At 36.7% G+C, this 27,609-nt stretch overlaps 2 protein-coding genes across 3 annotated transcripts; both read right to left on the bottom strand.

Annotated features, from left to right (window-relative positions):
* Positions 1 to 467: 467 nt before the first annotated feature.
* Positions 468 to 14,767, bottom strand: lama3 (laminin, alpha 3). The gene is made up of 38 exons (XM_079889777.1): positions 14,418 to 14,767; positions 12,742 to 12,855; positions 12,425 to 12,543; positions 12,171 to 12,251; positions 11,982 to 12,079; positions 11,774 to 11,815; positions 11,417 to 11,568; positions 11,218 to 11,328; positions 11,023 to 11,134; positions 10,747 to 10,908; positions 10,258 to 10,454; positions 10,018 to 10,134; positions 9,794 to 9,948; positions 9,571 to 9,712; positions 9,215 to 9,314; positions 8,610 to 8,726; positions 8,346 to 8,516; positions 8,050 to 8,201; positions 7,777 to 7,968; positions 7,313 to 7,461; positions 7,051 to 7,213; positions 6,763 to 6,890; positions 6,541 to 6,679; positions 6,302 to 6,406; positions 6,039 to 6,187; positions 5,623 to 5,737; positions 5,138 to 5,281; positions 4,383 to 4,513; positions 4,176 to 4,307; positions 3,956 to 4,094; positions 3,043 to 3,152; positions 2,794 to 2,971; positions 2,566 to 2,715; positions 2,313 to 2,475; positions 2,094 to 2,224; positions 1,126 to 1,216; positions 904 to 1,020; positions 468 to 809 (listed from the first exon to the last, which is right to left on the bottom strand). The coding sequence occupies exons 1-38, from the start codon at positions 14,619 to 14,621 to the stop codon at positions 673 to 675; spliced, it is 5,109 nt and encodes a 1,702-aa protein (XP_079745903.1). The 5' UTR covers positions 14,622 to 14,767; the 3' UTR covers positions 468 to 672.
* A 2,896-nt stretch (positions 14,768 to 17,663) lies between these two features.
* On the bottom strand, positions 17,664 to 27,329 carry LOC307170255 (uncharacterized protein). 2 transcript variants are annotated; one of them, XM_079891343.1, is made up of 14 exons: positions 27,255 to 27,329; positions 27,010 to 27,163; positions 26,454 to 26,577; positions 26,009 to 26,242; positions 25,739 to 25,916; positions 25,315 to 25,474; positions 24,967 to 25,090; positions 24,594 to 24,803; positions 20,547 to 20,727; positions 19,128 to 19,397; positions 18,801 to 18,960; positions 18,485 to 18,608; positions 18,099 to 18,308; positions 17,664 to 18,006 (listed from the first exon to the last, which is right to left on the bottom strand). In XM_079891343.1, the coding sequence occupies exons 1-14, from the start codon at positions 27,307 to 27,309 to the stop codon at positions 17,761 to 17,763; spliced, it is 2,430 nt and encodes an 809-aa protein (XP_079747469.1). In that variant the 5' UTR covers positions 27,310 to 27,329; the 3' UTR covers positions 17,664 to 17,760. The 2 variants fall into 2 exon arrangements, with proteins under 2 accessions (XP_079747469.1, XP_079747470.1); XM_079891344.1 differs by lacking the exon at positions 19,128 to 19,397 and having other exon boundaries at positions 17,672 to 18,006; positions 20,553 to 20,727.
* Positions 27,330 to 27,609: the final 280 nt, after the last annotated feature.

The raw sequence follows: 27,609 nt of genomic DNA, 5'->3' as shown, positions 1-27,609 counted from the left end.
TGAAATTGTCGTCTGGATATAGTTTTCTTTTTAGTGTGAAACTAACGATTTGATCAGTGAAGTCAAATGTCTAATATCTGTTCATTAGTTTCAGCCAATGAAATACGCCTTCACAGACAGCCAACAATAATTCCATATTCACCGCACTCACGTGCATAACATAAGACAACAAGCGAAAGAGCCAAAAAGAAACGAGGAAGTAAGCTTTCTGAATGGGCTGAATGTGGAAGAACATATATTCACACATTAATGCACGTTATGAATAAATGATGAAAGTGCAGGCAGACATCTCAGTCTTTCTGCCCTGAACTTCTTGGTGTCGTGCATCGAACAGAAGACGTACCAGCTGTGTAAATACATATATTTACACAAGAAGAAGCCACCCGGATGGCAAGAGCAAGCACAGTCAACCAAGTAATTTTAAATATATATTTTTTTATTTCCATACACTTTTTTTTTTTTTTTTTAACCGTCATATACATTGATTCTTACAATTTTCATAGTTGAGGAAATCTGCTAGCAAGTCCTTTAAATAAAGGCACTCAAAACAACCCCTGCATTTTGTATATTTGTGTAGCAAGTCTATTTTTAAGGTCAATTTCCAATCCAATTCCCGAAACAATACATTTTTATTTTTTTTATTCAGTGTTTGTGTTGTGTTTCATCCTTCCATTATTCCGCCGGGCACTCGCCAGTGTTTATAGGGCCGAATACACTCACATCCTCAAATGAGACAGGATTTTTATTAAGCCTTACGTTCCGCAAACACCCCACATAAGATGTCCGCATCTCCACTCCTCTCACGTTCTCTGCATTAACAAGAGACAGAACTGTAAATTACTATGCATTGAAAGGCCTTTCATGCAAGAAGAGACGTTTTTGCTACATGAATGCGGGCTTTACCTGAAACGCCACCGATGTAGATCGTTTCTTGCTCTGTAGTACGTGATACAGAACGCAGTCTGACTCGGGATGTTGCTTCATCTACTCTCAGCTCGATAGTTTTCCGCCGTAAGGACACTGTGGGATACGTCATTTAAATGAATGAAACCTCACTTACGTTTCCTGTTAAAATTGTCTTTTATAATCTACCTTGATAAGGGAAAAAAAGCAGTAAATTAGTACCTGCCACATGGTGAAACGCACCACAGAGGGGTCGTGTTGGGGTCAATGCGGTGCCATAGCGGTGCTTTCCGTCGTTTGCTTTCACCACCACCTAATGAAGCATAATTCCACACAGATTACATACTTTATGTGATATATAACGTAATTATAGCGTTAAAGTCCAGAAACAGGCCCAAAACGTACGTTATGGCAGTACATTAACACTGTAGCCTAATGCAAACTACAAAAAGAAAAAAAAAATCAAAATCTTGATTACAGACACTGTTGTATTCTAAAGTGTCCACAAGGGGCGCTAGCGGTCATTAGGGCACCCTGGGGCTCATTCACTAATAATTGTGTTAATAATTCGTATTTTTAATACACACAGTTCTCACAAAAAAATTCAGCCTAATTCCCAGCATAAGCATGTAAATATACTGTAATTTTACGTAAATTAAGATTACATTTTAGTATTAAAGTTATTGACAAATCATGATTTGTTTTGTGAAAATGTTCGTATGCAGATTTCGCTATATTTTTTTTGCGTACACATGCTTAGTGAACGAGACCCACTTTCTTCTTCTACGTCAACATTTTGATGAGAATCTTAGTGATTGTTAGCAAGAAATGGCCACAGTATTTTTCAACGTGAAAGTTAGCGTTAGCGTATAGAATGTGCGAGACTTCTGATTCATTAGCCACTATAGGTAAAAAACTATAAGACTAAACTATAAGTGCAGTAAAAATTAAAACTGTATGCGCCACAAACCAATGTGTTTAAGGTTACGATAATACATTTTTACTTTATAATTAGGTTTGTAACCAGCACAGAAGCACAAAAACATGCAAGTACATTATCTATGCATGCTAAGCATTAGCATTCCACATACTTTTTAGTCTTATCTTCCTTACAAATCCTGTTTTATCAATAATACAGCCAAAATACAATGTTTTTTTAAAAAATACTTGTAAACTATATTTTCATTCACCTTTCCTCTCTTGAGAAAAAGAGTGAGCGTCCGTCCATGGTTATCGCTTTTGTGGAAAACAAGGCCAGTGAGGTTCCTGGGTCGAATTTCAAAAGCCAAGTCATACGTAGAACCAGAGATAAGGTACTTTTCTGCCAAAAAAAAAAAAAACATTTATTTAATCTCTTGAACCTATTTTTCTGTCACAATACACATTCGTATCAACATGAAGGGCCAAACCTAAGACTAAATGTGCGCCATTTCCAGCAAAATACGCCCCCTTTTCAGTCACTCCTTTAAAACAGGGCATGACCCCATGACTGACAGCTGGATCCGCAAAGAGAACCTTGGAAACCCTGAGGTCACGGATGCATCCGACTATACTCTTCTGAGGGACTTCTCCCTGTGAAAAAAACAGTGTGATGCCTTTTGACAAGAACACAAGACTTGCGGTTGAGCTACATGCTGAAATAAGGAAGTTGCACATTCGTACATATGTTTTGTGAAGCGTCTGAAGATGTCCGTGTCCCACAAAGACAGGAGACTGCAGATCATGTGTGAATCCTTTCAACTGCTGTCCATCGGGTGTTTGAACACCATCCACAGCTAAACGAAAGTTGTGTTTCTTCACTCTGAACTTGATCTGTACACACACAACATGAACTAAAACTAAAGATTTCGCAGTTATGAAAATGCACCATTTTGGCATTTTGCTACATACATTGTGCCAGTCGCCATCACTAATCTCCTGAGAGGAAATCACTTTATCTGCCCCAACATAGAGTTTGACTTTTCTATCATCCAAATACAGAATCACAAGAGGAACACCATTTGTCCCTGAGATATGGAGTAAAAGTCCTTCAGATGACGTGGTGCGGATGTCTAGGGAGAAATGGGGCCTGTAAGACAAAGAAAGATCTCGTAAAAATGCTACAAAATGAAATATTAATACGTAATTAATGTAATTTACCAGTTATTGAGCTCCTCCGGATCTATTTTAAACTGCATTTGGCTGTTGGATCCAAGGTGGTAGGTGTGTTTGACAGATTTTGTGTTTCTGCGGCCTTGTTTAAAGCTTCCCTTTTAAAAACAACAAAACATTGACTGACCAATGACATTTGTATTGCCACTTAAAATATGTATTTGTATAATGATCTCAGTGCAAAATATTTAAAGGTGCGCTATATTTTTCTGTTAACAGTCTATTAACTCAATACTGACACCTAGTGGTGTGGAGGCCGCCTTATACAACAACAAAACTTTTCAGTTTTCACTGCCATTTTAAAAATAGCCTATTGGTAGGCAAGCCCATCATGACTTTTTTTGCAACCGAAAGTGTTTGATAATGGGGGATGCTAAAGTCAGTGCAGTTCAACTAGTCATGTGATCTCAACATGGCAGCCACCATCAGGGGGTCCTGTTTTATGCTGAAATATACATATTTGTGTAGCTAAAAAGGCATTTTAAAGCAATCAAACAAGCAAAACAGATGCCATTTTGAGTGCTTCTCTTATTTAAGTGGACCGGCGGCATTCCTTATTATTGTCTCTGTCACTAATCATTTCTTCAGGAGTAAAAGTGGTTTTAAGGGTACCTGTTATGCCTTGATTTTGGCATAACAGGTACCAGGTTTAACATAACATAACAGGTTTGTCTCTGGGGTCTACTAGAATAGTTTTTCATGCTTTAATGTTAAAAAAAACACTAATTTCACATATTTTACACTGCACCTCTCTTCCAAGTCTGTCAGTAACGCTCTGTTTAGTTCATGTCTCTATGAAGCCACTCCTTCTGAAAAGAGCACTGTGATTGGTCAGCTGGGCCAATGTGTTGTGATTGGTCAAGTTCTTCAAGGGTGTTTGGGAAAATGTCACGCCCCTTACCAAAACTGGGAGTTTAAACACACTACTACGCTTCTTAATGGTGTCCAGAGGGGGGCGCTCTGCTTTACAGAATCCCAAAGATACAGTTCCAGTCTGATTGAATCTGCTCAAGTCGGCTGGAATGTAGCCGCTCTGTGGACTGAATCATAAGGACATTATGAGTGGCTTATTTCTGTTATATGTCATGATAGCTCAATAAGAGTAAATCATAAAATCAAACCTCCGTAAATACAAGTTCCTCAAACAGCCTTCAAATAAACCATCCCCCAAAATAAAATTTTCTTCGAGTTCATCGAACGTGGATGACGACGGTGGATCTCCAATGTCTGTGTTGTCAACGTTTAGCTGCATCCTGATGGGAAATGTTCAACATGAAGTATTGAAAAGCATCTCTGCAAGTAAGTTTACCAAGATATTTTTTTCTTACCCCCCACTGCTTCTGTAGGCTGTTATGTAGTGCCATTTTCCAATTTCGCATTTGTTTCTGGATGTTAATTTTTCCTTACGATCACTCATTTCGACAAAGCTGTCTTTCAGAGACAGCAAAATGTCATTATTCTGCAGACCAAAGGAAAACATCAGTAATTCTCTTCATTATTTATTTTATGTTGAAATTAAATGTATAAATATTAGGGCTGTCAAAAGATTAATCGCGATTAATCGCATCCAAAATAAAAGTTTGTGTTTACATAATATATGTGTGTGTACTGTGTATAATTATTTTGTATATATAAATACACACACATGCATGTATATATTTAAGAAATATTTGCATACATATACTGTATATATATTTATATAGTTTATATTATATATAAATATAAATTTTTTATATATATAAATAACAAATTTTTCTTAAATATATACATGCATGTGTGTGTATTTATATATACAAATTTAATTATACACAGTACACACACAAATATTATTAAAAACAAACTTTTATTTTGGATGCGATTAATCGCGATTAATCTTTTGACAGCCCTAATAAATATATATTATATTTATAATTATATTGTAAATAATTATATAAAATGTATTATATAAAAGTATATATTTATATATATAAAATATAAATGTATAAAGAACTACAAAAATAAATGTTGAAATTAGAACCATCAAAAAACATACAGGCAACTCGCAACACTTAATATGGAAAAAAAATGTTATTGATGAACTAACCATTCCACCAGTCTGTACTAAGACTGGAATATTTTCCTGGGATGTCTTAAATCCAAGTGAAAGCATTGTCTCAGAGTCTGTCTCTTTATTAGTGGGTAACGCCGACAAAGAACTTCCAAATTCCAAAGTAGCCTCTCGGGAACCCTGAAAACAACCAACCAGAAACAGTTCAGATGAATTTTCTCCTGATGCACATACACCGTCAAGTAGTGATGGAAACACTGCTTTGTGAAGCTTTTAAACCTTTGCGACTCAATTGTTTCAAACCAGTGATTCGGAGCATGTACCAAACTGCCAAAGTCAGTAAACGAGGCTTTGTTACGTCATAACTGTTTCGAAATGTATTGAACTTTAATGTTACGCCGCTAGGGGTACGATGATCTCTGTCACCATGGCGTTTATTTTGTGAAGCAATTTGTTCAGTTGATTCAAAGTTTCGAAAAGCTTTGTTTCTCCAATCACTACTTATCCACAAAAACTCTTACCAGTAAAGGATTTGGACAACCTTGGACAATTCCAACTTCCTCTGTAAAACTAGAAGTGACATCTACCTGGACGTTATTGACACACCCTCTAAGTGATGGAAGAACAATATTATATCTGGAGGGAGAAAAATGATGTAAAAATTAACATTTGGCTAGGTGAATATTGCAAGAAAATTGAGCCTCTTTTAGGACATTTGGAAATTAAATGTGCTTAATTTCTCACACAGCTGCTCCCGTTCAGGGGTCAATTTCCTTTAAATCAAAAATATTATTTCTTATATGACCAATACTCTTGACATTTTTTCGCAAGATTTAACTTTCATTTAACATGTTTTCCTGGTCCCTAACCAATAACCATAAAGATAAAAAACTGAAGAAATGTACCAATAAACATAAACAAAAGAGAATATAAATACTTTTCCCGGACTGCAGTTGGAACACCCCCAATGTAGGCCTCTTTGAAGAGCCCTTTGACGTATCCCAAAAAAATGTTGATGTAATCTCTGACAACTATTGTTATTGGTCTTTTATCAGTCATAGTCAGTCTGATCTGGATGAAGTTTGTCTAAAAGGAGGAATATAATATAATATAATATAATATAATATAATATAATATAATATAATATAATATAATATAATATAATATAATAATAAATTAAGAGGTTACAGGAAAACTTACTTTGGGAAATACTTTTACTTTGGACTTTTCAGAAATTATTGTGCCATTGTTTTCTCCGTGCAAAACAATATAGCCTCCTTCCAGTGTAACAAAGAAGTAAGAGTTCTGTAAACAAACAAAAAACAGTTAAATTTTATTCAAATCTTGTGATATTAAATATCAAACAATTGTTGTGTCATTTTTCATATCTGGATTTAAAATGCTACATTTTTATGATTTGGAAGTAACAATTTCTTTACCTCATCTCCCATGTGAAAAAGCACAACATCCATTTGATGACTCAGAACAAAGAACTTAATAAAAGAGTTCGAGCTTGATATATCAACCTTTCCGTAGCCTGTGCCATCAAAATAATACCCCAATGTGCTGACCTTTCCCCTAGTGACGGAATATCAAAAAAATCTTTGAAGCAAAAAAAGAAAACTTCTGACGCTTAAGATCATCTTAACATCATAACGTACCTTCGACAGAAGTCGTTTTTTGTGATGTTGGCAGCACGTTGAAAGTTGTACAAGCCGAGGATATGATCATTTAGAGTAGAAAACTCAATACAGCCCTTGAATCCTGGGTACCGAAGCTCTGCAGGCGGCTGAAAGCAAAATGCTTTATTTAATTGTTATTTTTGGATAGTTTGACAAAAATATAGGAATATAGAAATGTTGCAGATTTCAAACTGCATGAGCATGTGTACTCAAAATCTCTGAGGAGAGCCATTAGGCCATTTTTAACAGTTTTGCTGACTTATTTACCGTAAAATTGCTTGGGTATCCGCCCACGTATAAAACGACCTCATTGGGATCCAGATCGAGCAATCCATTCCTGGATCTAGGCCGATTAATCATGGCCGGCAGTTCTTTGGGTTCAGTTGATGTGAAAGTCTGTGTGTATATGACCTGTGCGTCTTGATAAATTCTGATTTGGGAACAAAGGAAATTCAAAGATGGACAAATGGTTTTCTGAAATGCAAATGTACGCAATTTGCAAAGCTCTACTGTGATGAATGATGTTTACCTGCGGAAATCCACCCTATCCATAAAGGCGCTGGCATTGCTGGACTTGGTAATTTCGCTGGTCTCTATCTCATGAATATAGCCGCCCAGTTTGTAGACACAAAATAGGACACTATTCCTCACAACCAGGCCAATGAAATCCATGACTGTCTATTGGTCCGGAGAGTAACAAATAAAAAGATGTGCCATTATTACAATTCTGGCTGATATTGATAAGCCGTTATATATTTTTTTCATGTTATGACCGATAACCGATAATTGGCCGATAACCGATAATTGATTATAATCGATACATAAAATGTATATTATTTTCTCTTAATTAAAAAAACTCCACTAAAAACAATTTTAAAAGCTAAAAATAAATTTAGCGAATAATAAATAAATGAGCATGAAATATCTTATGTTAATATCGGTACCGATATATCGTGCATCCCTAATATATTAAATAACGAAAGGTCTTCTCACATGTTTATTTCCAAGGTAAAGAACAAACTGGTCATCTTTATCACCCAGCTGGCGTCTACGCCTTCCGTCGCCTCGAGATTTTGGTTGGTGCAGCGTAAGATTAAGAACCGTGAAGGCTCGGAAGTCTTCCAGGTCTTTAGGAGGTCGAAGTTCGATGTGAGCATCACCGGAGAACAAGATCGGCCCCCTGATCTAGGAACATAGGAGAGAAAAGCAAGAGGATAAACATCTGGAGGCGGTTGGAGAAACATCTCTTCTTCCATGAGCACTCACTCTGTTGGCCGCGTCTCTGGCCTGTTCGATCAAGTCTTTGATTCTCTGGATACTGCTGGATATGTTGGCTGAACCAGACATCTGCTCTCTTTGGTTCTCCACTTCGTGCAGTTTGTCAATTAGTGAAGGGAAAGACTGATCCAGTTGTGTTACTGTAAAGAAGATCATTCTGTGATGCTCCTCAGAATTAAAATAACGTAAACGCTCAGGCTTTCTATTTAGATATCTTTGAACTGAATAGTACCGAATGATGTTCATTAGATCAACTCAAGGAAAGAAGAGCTGAGAAGACTCACATGTTTTGTTGACACCATCGAGTAAGTCGTTCAGGTTTGAATCTTGAGGGGAAATGTTAATTTTGTTCAGTTCTTCGCTGATGTTCTGCATTTTGGTTATTGCATCACTTGCTGTGGCGTTCACATCCGAAGCACCTTCCTTGGCTTGAATGATGAGATCGCCAATATCGTCTAAAAAAAAATGAAACCACCAAAGTGTTCATCTGACAAGACCATTACAATATTTATTGAGGAAAAATGATTGAGCAAAATGGAGCTTCTGACCTCTTTTGATGTTGTTCATCTTCTCCAACACATCTCGCATGACTTGCTTCAGCTTGTTCTGTTTGTTTTCGGCCTGTTGGATCAGGTCCTTGTAAGTTTCACATTTCTGTGTGACATCTGTAGATGAAAGTTTTGTTACTACACATCACAACATGTCCACGAAAAACCCATTAAATCATGATTAAGACTGTGTTATTCTTAAAAGTTGATCTTGTTTGGTTGATATTGTAAGAGCCATTATGCTCTATTTAAATGTCTGTTGTAGTTCCACTGGAGAACACTGGGTGGAGTATGGGTTTAGGGTATATAGGTAATCAGAGAGCAAGAGATGTTAGGTGTAATGGGGAAGTAAACAATTTTTGACCGTGTCAGGATCATGTTAGGACATGCTAACTGGTGATTGCAATGTGTTTGAGCATCAGAACTGAGACAAATAAAGAAGATAAATGCAGTACTGGACTGGAAGTGTATTTGTTTGGAACCACGCGTCAGATAGCCCTACAAACACCTCTAAGTGACCAGATGGTCATTTGTCGCTACAGATATTATTGCTGGATGCTATTTTATGGTTTATTGTAGATGCATTAAAAGGTGAAAATGGCAACCTTCTAGCTGTATCTCCGCTTCCTTGGATTTCACCAGAAGAGTATTTGCATCATTTTTCAGATCCTTGGCTTTATTTTGTAGATCTTGTCCTCGCACATCCTGGGGAATGAAATTAATAGAACAATGTTTGATTCTAGAACAATGAAAGATTCCTGTCCTTTTATGATGGTTATAAGTGGAGCGCAACCAAGAATGCAAAATATATCTGTATAATATCGGTTATTATAGGACGATATTTTTAGTATTGTAAATGTATTGTTCATACTCATTACATTTACCATGATGTAATGCTCACTTTTACTTTTAGTTTATTTAGAAAAAATATCCTAATTTTTTAATTTATCGTCTGACATACTTCGAAAGCCTGGTCAGCCGCTTCTTTGGCACGTTTGGCGGCAGCTTCCGCCTCCTTTATGGCATTAGTGATGTCTGTGAATGCTCTGATGGCTTCGATTGCTTTCTGAACAGCGGTTGAGTTGGTGATGCTCACTATGACCCTACGAGGTTTAATGTAATCATTAAAACTTTATTAGAAACAAAAATAAGGTTTCGGTATGTTTGGAGGACTCATGATGTACATTTGAAAGTCCATAGCCAGCTTCATAAGTTCCTTGGCGTGCTCCTCAGCCCGTCTCACAATTCCCTGCTTAGCAGTTGCGTTGGAGAGTAGCTCGAGTTTTGCATCTAGATCGGTTTTTGCTCCGTCAATCAAAGCTGCAAGATGAGAAATTTCCTGGCAGAGAACAAAACGTAAGTATCCAAACTGGTGAATGTTTCACAAAAGAATTTCACTATTTGTCACCTCTGTTAGGTCATCCATCATTTCATGAAGATCCTTTGTCTCTTTTAGTGTCCTTCTGATCATGTTCACATTGGCTAGGATATTTTCTTGGTTTTTCCTCAGCACTTTCAACTGCTTCTGTTAAACAAACAATCGATGGAAGTGTTTAATGACGTATGTGAACAAATGCAGATCTTATCTTACAGTGGTTCTCAAAGTCACATTGGTTCTCAACATTCACCACCTATTATTAGCTTTTACCAAAACATTTTTCAGCTGTTCCTCGTTGAGTTTATTCACACTATTGGACTTGAACACATCAAGCTCTGCGTCTATAAGAGCCTCTTGTATATCTCGAAGATCTTCCATCCAATCCATGAGATTCTGTCCAATACCATCAGCTACAGCCAAGGAGCCATTTAGAGGAATCAGCAGGTCATTCAAGATGAGGTTGAGTACTGTGAGAGAAACAAGCATGCTTTCAGACCCTAAAAAGAGCTTTCTCACTACTTGGCTGTCAAAGCACAGTCCTAAATCAGGGGTGTCCATTCCTGCTCCTAGAGGACAACTATCCTGCAGAGTTTAACACCAACCCCAATTAAACACACCTGAACCAGCTAATTAAGGTCTTCCTTATTACCAAAAAAATCCAGGCAAGTTGGAGCTAAACTCTGCAGGAACGTTGGCCCAGCAGGAGCAGGAGTGGACACTCCTGTCCTAACTGGTGTAATTAGTAAGCGATTGACCCACGTGTTAGTGCTTTTCTGAGCTCCTGGTTAGCCAGCTCTCTCTGACCCCTGCAGCTCTGTCTTCGCATCTTCTCCAACATCCATCGGCCTTCTTTTAACATCCTGATGGCCTCCTCTGTGTTCCCACCCGTATGGTTTGATTGCTTCAACTCGTCCAAGAACTCTACGTGGGTCAAGAATTAAAAGTGCAACGGGTGACCTTCCAGCAAGTTGGAAGAAGACATTTAAAAAAAAAGAAATTGGCTATGAAAAGCTCAGCTGGATCTAGTGGGTTCACCTTGTATCTTTCGTAAGAGGTTCACGCTCTCAGATCGTAGGTTGTCCCCCCTTTGATAGGTTTTGTCCAAAGTCTTTAGCAACTGAACTGCAGTACAGGACAACTCAATTGCCTGTAGAAACAAACACAAGTTGTAATTGGTTGGATGGACGTCATAAAGATAAACCACCATAAACAAAGTAGCCATAACAGTACCTTGTCATTGAGTACAGTTAGGTCATCTTTGACACTTTCAAGATCAGATTCAAGCTCCAAAATCTTTAGTTGCAATGCGAAGACAGATTTAGTATACTTGTGGACCAAAACCTAAAGAAAGGGAAATGGGTTTCAAAAAACGATGTGTGAAAATACATTAGCATTCCAAAGTGCTGTTGTAGGAAATTGTTGTAGGGACCTTTGTACCAGCAATGGCATCTTCAAGGTTGTCCAGCCTCGTGTATGAAGTAACATTCCGACTAAATGACTCAAGTTGATTGTTCAGTACGCAGAACTCATCATCCATCGCTTCAAGATCATCCATTAACTTAATGACACAGATATCGCACTCTAACAGGAAAAACCTGGAGTTAGTCAATCCTAGTCAATCCACATCTCAGTCATGCATTGTCACATCTGCATATGAATAAATATCACATGATCACTGGAATATAAAAATTGTAAAGAAGCTCCATGTAGGCCTATAGGCCCAGAATATTATTAAAATGATTTTTAAGTAATTTGTAAGAAATTTTTGAGGATTTTGAGTGCAAACCGTAGCAGTCGCCAGTGTGTGGGTCATCAGCCCCATAACAATCTATAAGAACAAAGAAAACAAATGTTTTCACTATAATATGAATGTAATTTTTAGGGTTTTAAATTAATTTTTTTATTCAAACAGCCTAAACTTTTATATTATTATTATTATTACTATTTTTATATTATTATTACTATTAATATGTAAATCATGAGAGCCTGCTTACCGCCTGTTTGCGGGTCACATACATAACCGTGGTCACAGTCACATGGCTGACAGTTACCGCTTACTACTAAAGGGCTGCCGTAATATCCAAGCGCACACCTAAAATATGAAGTAAATGAGAAACTATCTCTTCAAAAACATTCATGCCCAATTTTTTGGCATATTTACATATTTTAAAAACAATACACACCTTTCACATCGAACCCCAGAGTAACCAGGTTTGCACAGACATTCAAACTCATCTCCAACCCGGAGACATCCAATCGCAAAACTGCGCAAACAAATGAATAAACAATTTAAAAAAAATTAAAATCATTTTAAAATAAGCAATACAAATAATTAAACGATAAATAATAATGAAAACATTTTAAACAATCAATAAAATTATATGAACAAAGCAAACTTTCAGGTATGTATTTTTATGATTCTATGTCATCATCGCACCTGTTCGATGGGTGTGTTAAGGGGCACGGACACATACGACAGGTTCTCAGAGAGGCGCTGCCATAGTAACCCTCCATACAACGCTCGCAGTGGTCGCCCGCTGTATTGAACTGGCAGTTCTGCAATATGACAGGACCACAATGTGACGCGGCAAAATATGCATTGAGTACACAACTATAAAGTGGAAATGCATTATTCATAAAAGCTGACCTTATTGATCTTATCATGTAAGGGTTGACTTAACACAAATAGGGGTTCAATAAGGGGTTTTAAAAGTAAAAAAAAAAAAAGTAATTAAATAAAAGATGAAATCATACCAGACATCTTCCAGTATGTGGTTCGCAGTCATAGGACAGGCCATTGCAGTTGCAAGGTACACACCGTCCCTTATGCGGTCCACTTCTCTCCCTGTAATAACCACGATCACACTCCTGTAATGGAGCAAATGCAGAGGACAAGGTCATTATATGAGATCCAGGCATGATGTGTGGACATTTTGGAAAACCCTACAAACAGGCATTATTTTGGTCAAAAACACTAACTATGGTAAAAACATTTACCCTGTTCCGGGTGACCAAAAAAGGGGAAATCAAGGCACTGAAATAGTTCTAAGAACAGTGAAACACAATGGAGTTGTTTATTTCATTGTCTCTATACAGTATGTGTGTGGCTGGGAATCTGAACTTTAGCCATTAAGGTATGGTATACTTTACAAATTGGACATGTATTGTCAAAAAGACAGATAGCAACATGCAGGCAGATTCACACAGAAAATGAGGGTAAATGTATTCCTAAAACAACAGTGTGTGTAGTTTTCGATTGTTTATTTTGGCTGCATGCCAGTGTGTTCATGCCAAATCTGTTATCTGACATACCTAAATAAAAACATGCTTGAACCTGCTTGGTCGGGGTCCTTGATTCCTAAAAATATTGAATTAGTTTGGGACTCGGGGCTATGGAAGCTTGTTTCTGCGACGGAATTAAACAATTTAAAAGATAATTGTGACTTTTTATCTTACAATTCGAGTTTATATCGCAATTATTAATTTATTTCTCGCAATTGCGACTTTACAGTAGCCTATGCCGCAAATTTGACTTTATAACTCCCAATTGCGAGAATTCGTAATTCTGACTTTTTTTCTCGAAATTGCCCGTTTATAGCCTGTCTCGCAATTCTGACTTTAAACTCTCAATTGCCATTGAAAAAAGTCATAATTGTGAGGTAAAAAGTTAAAATTACCTTTTTATTTTTTATTCAGTGGTCGAAACAAACTTCCATGCAGGACTGCCAACTCTCGCGCTTTCAGAGAAATAAATCTTATATGCAAATGAATCGATACTAAATTGTGATCGAAATCGAGTCGTGAAATTTGTGAGCCGAATAGCACACCTTTTGTTGACACCGCAGTTTAATCGACATTTCGACACATGCTCAAAAATGATTCAGTGGTTCTCTTACTTCATCGCGCGGTCCATATGTAGATAGACCCTTATACAGTCTATGAAGACATATTTTTGTATTACAGTTTGTATATTAAAAAGTGTTGCAAAGCCTACCGGTATTGTTTATTTTAATTCACATCGCGTTGGACGAGAATTCGATTAGAACTACAAACACGAATAAAAGATTAGAACTACAAACACGAATAAAAAGTCTTTAAAAAAAACTCCAAGCATGGCGGATGTGCAAGTCCTAGAGGTTTAGATAAAGGGGTTTGAGTGATTAAGAATATCTAACCTATAACTAAAAGATATTTATTCAATGTTATCCACATTAGATTTCATCTGCAATGCATAGTGAACTTTTGTAATGATACTTTGCTTTTTTCACTGTTGAAATACACATCTTAAATCAGCCAATAAGCTACCTTGCTAGTTGGTTTAAGATGGTTTTTAGCACAGCTGAAAAGTACCCCCTGCTAAGCAAAGACCAGATTAGGCTGGTTTGAGAGTTTTTCCCTTTTTTATACCTTTTTTTTAGGTAACATCTTACCTTAATGTGTGTGGAATCACAATACTTTCTGAAAATATGCCTCCATGATTCTTGATTGTTGTTGTTTTTGACTTGGATATCATTGTCCCACCAGAACGTTGTAGGACGTCCCAGCTCATCAGCAGATACCCAGAGATCCAGAGAAAAGAGCACCAGTACTCCAGTCCACATCATTTGGACTCCCAAAAATAAGAACTTAGCCATTTATAAATGTACATGCCATATATGCATGTACTGCAAGACTACAACTCTATACTCTCTTGGACAATGTGCGCTCTTTACTCTTGGCAAAGTTCAAAATTCCCCTTTCTTCCTGTTTGTCTCTCCAGGTGCGTGATAGCAGTGTGTACAGAGGAGAGGTAGGGCAGTGATTTTTACACACCTGCTGGCACCACCAATAGTCAAGTCAAGGAATATCTGTGACCTCAAGGAACTTCATCAATTATTAACTTTTTACGTTTCAGCCCTAACAATGTCTACTTTTTAACGTGTTTATTTCATTTATCGGTTGATTGATTTTTGGAGGGAAAATTAAATGTATTTATTTATTTGTCAAAAACTTTTTGATAAAAAAAAAGTTACAATGTAGAAACTGTTTATGAAATAAACAATTATATGTTAGTTAAATCATTACAAATAGAATAGTTTTATTGATCATTATAAATTATAATATAATTATTATCTTTTGCAGCATGTTTTTTTTATCAATGTTATTGATATTTCTTTTAATTGAACATCCTCACAATTTTTTACATTTTATCTTTAATCTGTCATGTATGAAACGCACTGGTTAAATACAGTTTACGCAACACTGCACAACAATAGCAACAAACCTGTTGTTGACAGTGCAGGTTAATCAACACACTTACTGTAACTAGACATAACATTTAAGCATATGACCTTGTCTCCATTAGTAGCCTATTGTGAGAAGTCGAATAGCTTCCAAACACACCTGGGAAAAACACACATGTGTGTTTGCACAGTGGGAGAGGTTGTGTGAAAAAATCTTGAGAAAACACACCTTAAGATGGCCTGAAAACATGATCTGTGGCAAGAATAAAGTACAGCTCTGTAGTGTAAGTTGTACTAGTGCCCTAAATGAACTGATTTCTGACACAATTCAGACTTCATAAGTCTTTATTGGAAAATGTCTCACATGATGGGATAAAGAGCATAGCTGGCGATCCCGCAAGTGTTTTTGCCATTGCGTATCATTCTCATGTAGCCTCCTTCTCCCCATCCTGTACCCCAACTGAGAAAAGAAAGGAAAAGACGAGGTCACACACCTAGGAAAGAATTACCCTGCTTTTTTTGGTCATGTGTCCTGAAACATGGCATTCTATGAACTGTTCTATATTTTGTTACCGTAATCTTCACTACAGGTGCACAACATTTAAATAGGTGTGTTTAGTTTGTTGTGTTGTGTTGCCAGCAGTGTACGAGGTGTTAATGTAGTCATAAACCTAAATGATGGGTGTTCTCTTACCTGTTTTTGATTATCCAGTAATCTTTGCCCTCCTCTGAGCCATAACCAACCACAAGCACAGCATGGTTGAGGTTGTTAGGGTTACAGTTAGATTCCTTGAAGCATATGAATGATGATCAACTAAGAAAATACAAGAGAATCCCACCTGGACTTTGACTTCAGTCACATATCCCTGTGCTCGATAGTCAACATTGGTCAATCCCAGTCTGTTAGCATTTAAACTGAGCGTCTGAGCGGATGCAATCTTTCCTCTTCTGTCTATCGGGCCATTAATTTTGGCACCCAGCAAGCGATTATACTCCATACTGGTCTGAAGAGAACACAAAAATCAGGCCAGATATCATCTTGGACCACATTTTGTACATAATGACATCCACACCACTAGGTGTCAGTATAAGACCACCTTTAACAAAGCTAATAAAACAGTTTCTTATAATGTTTATGATTTCAATAGGGTCGTTTTTTTCAGTCGTTTTACTTAAGAGGTCACAATCCAAAACGAAAATCATTGTTGTTTTTCTCAATCATCCTCATGTTTGTCTCCCAGATGGTCTGTCTCTGAATGTTGTCACTCTACAGTTTTAAAGTAAAACTTCATCAGAAATACACACAAAAATGCAGTGCATTATGTACAGTACAAAATATAATCATCTTAACAACACACTAAGTGACTTAAAATACATGTTTATGCAGAGTTAAGTGCCTCAAAAGCACAATAGTGGTTCAAACCTTTCAATTAAATGAGTTTTTAAAGGAACAGTTCACCCAGAAATGAAAATTCAGTCTTTATTCACTCGCCCTCATGTCTTCGAAATGCCTTCTATTGTATTCCAACATGAGTGAATAACTGAATTTTCATTTTTGGGGTGAACTGTCTCTTTAAGCCACACACGAATGACCATAACTGACCTTTTCATCATAGGATATTTCATGGACCTTTTTCCACAGCGTCCACTCTGAGACGACCTCCTCTTCTGAATCTGCTGCCCCCTGAGGTGACTTTTTCGTAGGCCTTTTTATCATAAACCGTTGAAATTGGTTGAGAAATGTAAAGTTTATTGCGCTTTTTTGTCTAGATAGGCCTGTAATGTGAGGCAAAAAACTTGTGCTATCCTTTACGCATCTAACAGTTCTCATTGTCCATGTTTTCATGTTTTATTACGTCTACAGAATCTAGTCAATCCTGTTCCACATCTTCCCCTTTTAAAAGAAAAGATGCATGTGGTTGTGGTTGATTTAATTATTAGTTTGAGCTATGTACATTTGACATAGTTTGAGTTTAATTGGCTAGTTTCTCTTTCTGATGTGTGATCTTTATTCTCAAATGGTTTTTGTTAGAGATGAATAATCGATCTGGCGTCTAGATTTAAGTGTGTGCTGTATTTATCTGAAAGTGGTAAAGTGGTGGTTATGTAGAAAGCCTTTCATTTTAAGATCTTGTGAGAATGACAAAGGAATTCAATAAAGTTTGTTTACACTATTTTGTTCAGTACACCCCCCCCCCCCATTTCCAGTTATCTGATTTTTTTTTTCTGCATAAGAATTAAGGATTTTTACAGACCTATACCCAAATTCTTACCTGAAAGTATTTTAAAGCTTGTAACTATTAAAAAATATATATATATATTTATAGGATTTTATTAATTTAAACCATTTTTCCAGCTTTTTAAGAAAAAAAGTTTATTTTTAATGCTAGTACTGTATGAACTACAGCATGGATGCTTGGTATATACATTTTAGACAAAGGAAATGCATTTTAGACTTTTGTAAAACAGTTAGCCTTTATTTTAAAATAGCACATTTAATGTTACATTTGCTAACTGTTGCAGTAGTAAAACATGGAAAACTAAATTTATATTAAACCAGACAAATTGTATTGAACTTAATGACTTCATGCTCTTCCTCTTCATGCTCTTCCAGCTTGCCCTTACTTATTTCATTTTTCTGCTGAGGTTGGGTGTTCATTACATTATGAATCCATGGAAGGTATTGGGAAATGTCAGTGTATCTTGTGCGGTACTCTCCATTTGACTCCTGTTTGTTGTAATAAGATGAAATTCCCTGAGCAACATCTCCACAAACAAGTGGACCCCCAGAGTCTCCCTGTGGATGATATCATTTGATTACTAGTATATCCAGAATGCACTAACAATACACTATAGATAATAATTTGTAAGTGGTGTCTCTTGAAATACCTCTGCTGGTCCAGTTGTTCCCTCGCTGCACAGAGTGTCGGGTGTCCCACAGTTTTTAGAGTATAACAGAGTTACATTTGCTTCTTTGAGAACATTTGATTTCTGCAAACCCCAACCCATAACCATGCAATCCTTTGAGATGTTTTCACTGCTATTTGTTGGCAAGGTGATGGTATGCACGGCTTTGTTCAAATTTGTCGATGTTTCAAGCTGAAAGGAAAGGTGAAAAAGTACATTTCCTTCTATGTTTTTTCCCCTGAATTTTAAAGAACGCATTCAGTTCAAGTGAATAGGTTTTGGCAAATTATATTCTGTAAAAATCAACTATGTCCTTTTACAAAAGGCTATTTTTTCAAGGCATCCAATGGTTCAATGTTATATATTACCTTCAGAAGCATGATGTCATGACCTGGTGTATTGCTCTTGAACTGTGGATGTGGAAATGGAAGAACATCTACACCGTCAGGTAAAAACTTGGTGTCATTGACGCCCAAATACACCTTAAGATGACTAAAGATGACAAAAAGATTTTTATATATATATATATATATATATATATATATATATATATATATATATTATATATATATTAACAATAAAAAAAAATTTTTGTGTCTGTTTTTTCACATAGAATTGTGGATTTTGAGTCAATTTGTATACCCTTTTTAATAAAATTCCAAAATATGATAATTAATTTCCTACCTTCCTTTACAGTGGGCGGCTGTCATCACAAAATCTTCTCTTACCAAAAAACCACCACATACTGCTTTGGATGTAGAGTCACGAATGTAGGCCATGTAGGGTCGACTGTGTGGAATGGAGACATCACTGTCAACAATACCATCTTGCACGATGGAGAAACCTAAGAAAGAGTTTAGTTCTATGAAAAACTTCAACAGCAACAACCTTTTGTAATTACATAAGTAGATTAGATGTGATCACCTGGAGTCAGGCACGGATTTAGAAAGAAAAAGTAATAGATAGGCCTACATTTTGAGGCTGTCAAACTGGTAATGTACGTTAACCTACCCGTCACCTCCGGGTCTCTGCCGCCTTCAGCGGCTTCCGAAGCACCTGCTTCGGTTTCGGTCTCAAGCGGAGTCGGAGAGTTTGGTGGTGGGGGGGCACTTGAATAGGTGTCTGTCACTGCAGTCGGGCTGGAGTTCTCTGTCTTGTCGGGCTGGTGCTGATGAACAGGTTCATCTGAAATAGCAAGGCTGGATGTTGTGCTAAGCGCCTCTTTGCTAGCATCACCCCCGGGCACCGGCCCAATCAGCCCAGTGGTAAATCCGGCCTTCCCTGGAGTGCAGGAGTGCAGCATTAGCAGACTAGTTATATGCCAAAGGAAGCTCATTGTTGACAGCTCAGTCAAACTCAGTATGCACCACAGAAATGTTGTCTCCTGCTTTTATACAGAGCACGGAAATGGTCGAGCACCCACGGAAAAATACGAGATATTCTCCATTGGTTTTAACCAATAAAAAAATCGATTGCAGCTTTCAGTCACGATTATCTTCACGCCTTTATTTCATGAGATAGCCTTTTCAAGCTGATTTTAGTCAGCCAGTTCTCAAGTTCATTTATTATTTAATAGTTATTTTTGAGTTAAGTCTTTTTTGCCATGTTGATTTTGTCCTCACCACTGTATCCAGATCAGTTTCACTGATGTATCAGCATTTAAGCTTGTTATGACCACAGATCAGTAATTATCATCAGCTCTCGCTATTAGACAACCCATACTTTGGTGATAATATCAGAAAGCACACACTATCAGTTTTAAAAGTTGTGAGAATTTCAGCATCTGTAATTTGAGCAGCTTCTGGTACCTTGCTAGCATCAACCAAACTGCGCATTTGTGATGTGAATCTTCCCTTTCTTCATATTCCAAAGGTACTCTTTTGAGATCTTGAGACATCAGAGTTCACTGAACCTCTTGAGCATGTGTGAATGCTTTATGCACTGGATGTTCTTGGTGTTTCCTTGTTGCTAAAGCAGGGTTGCTGCATACGATTTAAAGTCAAATTTAAGGCTTTTAAAGACCTTTTTAAGAACTGAAAAAATGTAAATTAATACCGTACATTGGGGGGTACTCAATATTGACAAAAATATATCTCGATATTTTCAAAGTTTTGTTGATAATAATTAGATGATATTTTACTGATTGTGTTTTTGTACTGGTACCATGACTGGTTTAGGCCTGTTGTTGACAGCAGACTCACGAAGATATTCATATTTTTTATATTCTATGCAGTGGTCAGTTCACAGCAGTGACAGAAATGAACATTTTTATTAAGGGGCAATATTTGCCACCTTAAATTGATTTCCAGGGGCATTTTCACCTATATGTACATTTTTCTAAACTTATTTAGGGGTAAATGCATCACCTTTTATGTCAAATTCGAACATTCAGTTCAATTTGATTAGAATAATAGAAAAGATAAAGCTTACCCTTACTTGCTTCATTTTCCTGGATGGGGGGGGAGAGATGGGCGCCCATTGAATGAATCCATGGAAGGTATTGGGAAATGTCAGTGTATCTTGTGCAGTACTCTCCATTTGACTCCTTTTTGTAATAAGATACAATTCCATGAGCAACATCTCCACAAACAAGTGGACCCCCAGAGTCTCCCTGTGGATGATATCATTTGATTATTAGTATATCCAGAATGCACTAACAATACACCATGGATAATAATTTGTAAGTGATGTCACTTGAAATACCTCTGCTGGTCCAGTCGTTCCCTCGCTGCACAGAGTGTCTTTTGTCCCACACTTTTTAGAGTCCAACAGAATTACATTTGCTTCTTTGAGGACACTTGATAGAGACCCACGACCGTAATCCTGCAAGCCCCAACCCGAGACCATGCAATCCTTTAAGATCGCATTTTTGGGATTCTCTTTTTTGGCAAGGCGATAGTCTTCACAGTTTTGCTCAAAGTTGCAGGGATTTCAAGCTGAAAGGAAAGGTGCAAAGTTCTACATTTCTTTCTATGTTTTTCTGTATTTTAAAGAATGTATTGATTAGAGTTTTTGTATTCATTTGATTAGATACAAGTTAATTAGATTTAGACAAATGATATTCTACAAACATCAGATTTCCTGTTATGAAAGGCCATTTTTCAAAGGCGTGATTTCAATTATAAGTGGTTCAACGTTATATATTACCTGTAAAAGCATGATGTTATGATCTGGTGTATTGCTCTTGAACTGTGGATGTGGAAATGGATGAACAGCTACACCGTCAGGTAAAAAGTTGGTGTCACTGACGCCTAAATACACCTTAAGATGACTAAAGGTGACAAAAAAAAAAAAAAAAAAAAAGGAAAAACAGATTTACACAAATATATATTTCAGGTAACACTTTACAATAAGGTTCATTAGTTAACATTAGTAAATATATGAACTAACAATGAGCAATACACACGTTACAGTATTTATTCATCTTTGTTAATAAAAATACAGCTGTTCGTTGTTTGTTCATGTTAGTTAATACATTTACTTATGTTAACTAGTACAACCTTTGATTTAATAATGTATTAGTGCATGTTGAAATTAATATTAGCTAAGATTAATAAATGCTGAAGAAGTATTGTTCATTCTTAGTTCATGTTAACTAAGGTTGTTAACTAATATGAACCTTATTGTAAAGTGTTACCATATTTCAATACAAAGATATTGCCACTTTGGATATCAAAAGTCACCTTTCTAATTCCAAAATATGATAATTCATTTCACCAACCTTCCTTTACAGTGGGCGGCTGTCATCACATAATCCTCTCCTACCAAAAAACCACCACATACTCTTTCGGATTTAGAGTCATGAATGTAGACCATGAAGGGTCGACTGTGTGGAATGGAGACTTTACCGCCAACAATACCATCTACCATCAAACCTAAGAAAGAGTTTAGTTCTATGAAACAATTCAACAGCATATTCTGAGAAACAAACTTTTGTAAATACATAAGTAGATTAGATGTGATCACCTGGAGTGCAGGAGTGCAGCATTAGCAGACTAGTTATATGCGAAAGGAAGCTCATTGTTGACAGCTCAGTCAAACTCAGTATGCACCACAGAAATGTTGTCTCCTGCTTTTATACAGAGCACGGAAATGGTCGAGCACCCACGGAAAAATACGAGATATTCTCCATTGGTTTTAACCAATAAAAAAATCTATTGCAGCTTTCAGTCACGATTATCTTCCCGCCTTTATTTCATGAGATAGCCTTTTCAAACTGATTTTAGTCAGCCAGTTCTCAAGTTAATTTATTATTTAATAGTTATTTTTGAGTTAAGTCTTTTTTGCCATGTTGATATTGTCCTCACCACTGTATCCAGATCAGTTTCACTGATGTATCAGCATTTAAGCTTGTTATGACCACAGATCAGTAATTATCATCAGCTCTCGCTATTAGACAACCCATACTTTGGTGATAATATCAGAAAGCACACACTATCAGTTTTAAAAGTTGTGAGAATTTCAGCATCTGTAATTTGAGCAACTTCTGGTACCTTGCTAGCATCAACCAAACTGCGCATTTGTGATGTGAATCTTCCCTTTCTTCATATTCCAAAGGTACTCTTTTGAGATCTTGAGACAGTGGAAGCCATCGGAGTTGTAAGAATTGATAAATTAGGAAATGCCGGACAGTCTGGTTCTGGTTGGGGAGCATCCAGACCCTGAGAGGACAAAGGACCTCTCTGGAAATTACCATTTGAACTCACCATTTGTGAGGCAAAGTCACACCTCAGAACACATCTCTCCTCCTCTTCCTCACTCCCCCTCTCACATGCTGAGACCACATGTCACCCAAGAAAATGTATAGTTTAATGTGAATGATTATCACAGAGTATTTTTCATGTTTGGTATCATTTAAAATGTCACAGTGCGACTGTTACAAATGTCTCATTTCCAAATAAGTAAAACAAAAGGTTATAAGGTTTTTGAGAGTTTATGGATAACTAGCACACAAGGAGGGGTTGGCCTCTAGACAAATGGTCTCCCTACACCCAAAGGTGTAACCTCTGAATGCAAATTTCCATTGTTAAAAGATATTTCCAAGTGGCTATTTAATGAAATGCAGCAGGGAATTCGGGGCCTTTTCTGTAACTCAGATTAGCCCGTGAGGCTGAGAGAGAGATCTCTCAGCCTCACGTATTTCTTAATGTTGGGTTGCATCTTTTCTCTTTATTCTAGAGAATTTGATGTTTTGTATTGATTATCTTTGAATTGATAATGAAATTGGCATGATACATTTACCTGACATTATAAATTGTTACATTTGATTATTCTAACTGACTTTATTTTCATTGAAGCGTTAAACGGAATAGTCGAACATTCGCTCACAATTAATGATCCAAAGATATCATTAAAACTTTTTCATTTATGGAGTCAGATGAAATAACGAGAGAATACATATTCAAATGTATTGCATTTAATCAAAAAATACTTTGCCTCGAGAAAAGGACAGTAACACGTAAAGACCTTCCGCGCTGGTCGGATGCCGGACTTTGGGCCGATCGAGCGGGAGCTTACAGAGTTCTCTTGAGCATGTGTGAATGCTTTATGCACTGGATGTTCTTGGTGTTTCCTTTTTGCTAATGTTTACTGCACACGATTTAAAGTCAAATTTAAGGCTTTAACCTTTTTTCTTCTAAACCTGGAGAAATTAAAATTAATACCATACATTGGGGGGTAACCAATATTGACAAAAATATATCTTGATATTTTCAAAGTTTTGTTGATAATAATTAGATGATATTTTACTGATTGTGTTTTTGTACTGGTACCATGACTGGTTTAGGCCTGTTGTTGACAGCAGACTCACGAAGATATTCATATTTTTGGGGGCTCATTACATGATGAATCCATGGAAGGTATTGGGAAATGTCAGTGTATCTTGTGCAGTGCTCTGATACTGGTTACTGAGGGAGATTGCGGGACTGGTAGTCGTGACATATATATATAATTGTTTTTTTTAGTTTTTTTTTTAATGCTATTGCTTTAGAACCACTGAACTACAGCATGGATGCTTGGTATATACATTTTAGACAAAGGAAATGCATTTTAGACTTTTGTAAAACAGTTAGCCTTTATTTTAAAATAGCACATTTAATGTTACATTTGCTAACTGTTGCAGTAGTAAAACATGGATAATTAAATTTATATTAAACCAAACAAATTGTATTGAACTTAATGACTTCATGCTCTTCCTCTTCATGCTCTTCCAGCTTGCCCTTACTTATTTCTGCTGAGGATGGGTGTTCATTACATGATGAATCCATGGAAGGTATTGGGAAATGTCAGTGTATCTTGTGCGGTACTCTCCATTTGACTCCTGTTTGTAATAAGATGAAATTCCCTGAGCAACATCTCCACAAACAAGTGGACTCCCAGAGGCTCCCTGTGGATGATATCATTTGATTATTAGTATATCCATAATGCACTAACAATACACTATAGATAATAATTTGTAAGTGGTGTCTCTTGAAATACCTCTGCTGGTCCAGTTGTTCCCTCGCTGCACAGAGTGTCGGGTGTCCCACAGTTTTTAGAGTCTAACAGAGTTACATTTGCCTCTTTGAGAACATTTGATTTCTGCAAACCCCAACCCATAACCATGCAATCCTTTGAGATGTTTTCACTGCTATTTGTCGGCAAGGAGATGGTATGCACGGCTTTGTTCAAATTTGTTGGTGTTTCAAGCTGAAAGGAAAGGAGAAAAGTACATTTCCTTCTATGTTTTTTCCCCTGAATTTTAAAGAATGCATTCAGTGATTAGGTTTTGCCAATTCTGTAAACATAAACTATGTCCTTTTACGAAAGGCTATTTTATCAAGGTATCCAATGGTTCAATGTTATATATTACCTTCAGAAGCATGATGTCATGACCTGGTGTATTGCTCTTGAACTGTGGATGTGGAAATGGAAGAACATCTACACCGTCAGGTAAAAAGTTGGTGTCATTGACGCCCAAATACACCTTAAGATGACTAAAGATGACAAAAAAATACAGATTTAGAGGCCAGATTTATCTATCTATCTATCTATCTATCTATCTATCTATCTATATATATATATTAACAATAAAAAAAATTACTGCCACTTTTTTGTCACCTTTTTGTGTGTGTTTTTCCCCATAGAATTGTGGATTTTGAGTCAATTTGTATACCCTTTTTTAATAAAATTCCAAAATACGGTAATTAATTTCACCTACCTTGTTTTACAGCTGGCGGCTGTCATCACAAAATCCTCTCTTACCAAAAAACCACCACATACTGCTTTGGATGTAGAGTCACGAATGTAGACCATGTAGGGTCGACTGTGTGGAATGGAGACATCACTGTCAACAATACCATCTTGCACGACGGAGAAACCTAAGAAAGAGTTTAGTTCTATGAAAAAATTCAACAGCATTTGATCATTCATGAGTGTTGTGTTAGTGGTGTAACGAGTTACTATTAATGCTGCATTGAATTTGAGGTTTTATTTTGTGATTGTCTGTGGCAATGTTATAGAATTTGAATGTGATTTTATCATTATTTTACTTTTACCTATGTACAGCACTGCGGTCAACCTTCGTTGTATTAATATTTGCTTTATAAAATAAATTTAACATTGAACATTGAGCTTGCCCTTACTTGCTTCATTTTCCTGGATGCGGGGGGGAGGATGGGTGCCCATTACACAATGAATCCATGGAAGGTATTGGGAAATGTCAGTGTATCTTGTGCGGTACTCTCCATTTGACTCCTGTTTGTAATAAGATGAAATTCCCTGAGCAACATCTCCACAAACAAGTGGACTCCCAGCGTCTCCCTGTGGATGATATCATTTGATTATTAGTATATCCAGAATGCACTAACAATACACCATGGATAATAATTTGTAAGTGGTGTCACTTGAAATACCTCTGCTGGTCCAGTCGTTCCCTCGCTGCACAGAGTGTCGGGTGTCCCACAGTTTTTAGAGTCAAACAGAGTTACATTTGCTTCTTTGAGGACCCTTGATGGAGACCCACGACCGTAATCCTGCAAGCCCCAACCCGAGACCATGCAATCCTTTAAGATTGCATTTTTGGGATTCTCTTTTTTTGGCAAGGTGATAGTCTTTACAGTTTTGTTCAAAGTTGCAGGGATTTCAAGCTGAAAGGAAAGGTGCAAAGTTCTACATTTCTTTCTATGTTTTTCTGTATTTTAAAGAATGTATTCATTAGAGTTTTTGTATTCATTTGATTAGATACAAGTTAATTAGATTTAGCCAAATAATATTCTACAAACATCAGATTTCCTGTTATGAAAGGCCATTTTTCAAAGGCGTGATTTCAATTATAAATGGTTCAACGTTATATATTACCTTTAAAAGCATGATGTTATGAACTGGTGTATTGCTCTTGAACTGTGGATGTGGAAATGGATGAACAGCTACACCGTCAGGTAAAAAGTTGGTGTCACTGACGCCTAAATACACCTTAAGATGACTAAAGGTGAAAAAAAAAAAAAAAAAAAAGGAAAAACAGATTTACACAAATATATATTTCAGGTAACACTTTACAATAAGGTTCATTAGTTAACATTAGTAAATATATGAACTAACAATGAGCAATACACGTGTTACAGTATTTATTCATCTAGCTGTTCGTTGTTTGTTCATGTTAGTTAATACATCTACTAATGTTAACTAGTACAACCTTTGATTTTAATAATGTATTAGTGCATGTTGAAATTAATATTAACTAAGATTAATAAATGCTGAAGAAGGATTGTTCATTCTTAGTTCATGTTAACTAAGGTTGTTAACTAAAATGAACCTTATTGTAAAGTGTTACCATATTTCAATACAAAGATATTGCCACTTTGGATATCAAAAGTCACCTTTCTAATTTCAAAATATGATCATTCATTTCACCAACCTTCCTTTACAGATGGCGGCTGTCATCACATAATCCTCTCCTACCAAAAAACCATTACATACTGTTTTGGATTTAGAGTCACGAATGTAGACCATGAAGGGTCGACTGTGTGGAATGGAGAATTTACCGCCAACAATACCATCTACCATCAAACCTAAGAAAGAGTTTAGTTCTATGAAACAATTCAACAGCATATTCTGAGAAACAAACTTTTGTAAATACATAAGTAGATTAGATGTGATCACCTGGAGTGCAGGAGTGCAGCATTAGCAGACTAGTTATATGCCAAAGGAAGCTCATTGTTGACAGCTCAGTCAAACTCAGTATGCACCACAGAAATGTCGCCTCCTGCTTTTATACAGAGCACGGAAATGGTCGAGCACCCACGGAAAAATACGAGATATTCTCCATTGGTTTTAACCAATAAAAAAAGAAATCGATTGCAGCTTTCAGTCACGATTATCTTCACGCCTTTATTTCATGAGATAGCCTTTTCAAACTGATTTAGTCAGCCAGTTCTCAAGTTCATTTATTATTTAATAGTTATTTATGAGTTAAGACTTTTTTGCCATGTTGATATTGTTCTCACCACTGTATCCA

The sequence above is a fragment of the Squalius cephalus genome (assembly GCF_949319135.1).
Source record: "Squalius cephalus genome assembly, chromosome: 13".
Taxonomy (NCBI): Eukaryota; Metazoa; Chordata; class Actinopteri; order Cypriniformes; family Leuciscidae; genus Squalius; species Squalius cephalus.
This window is presented reverse-complemented; position numbering and strand designations above follow the sequence as displayed.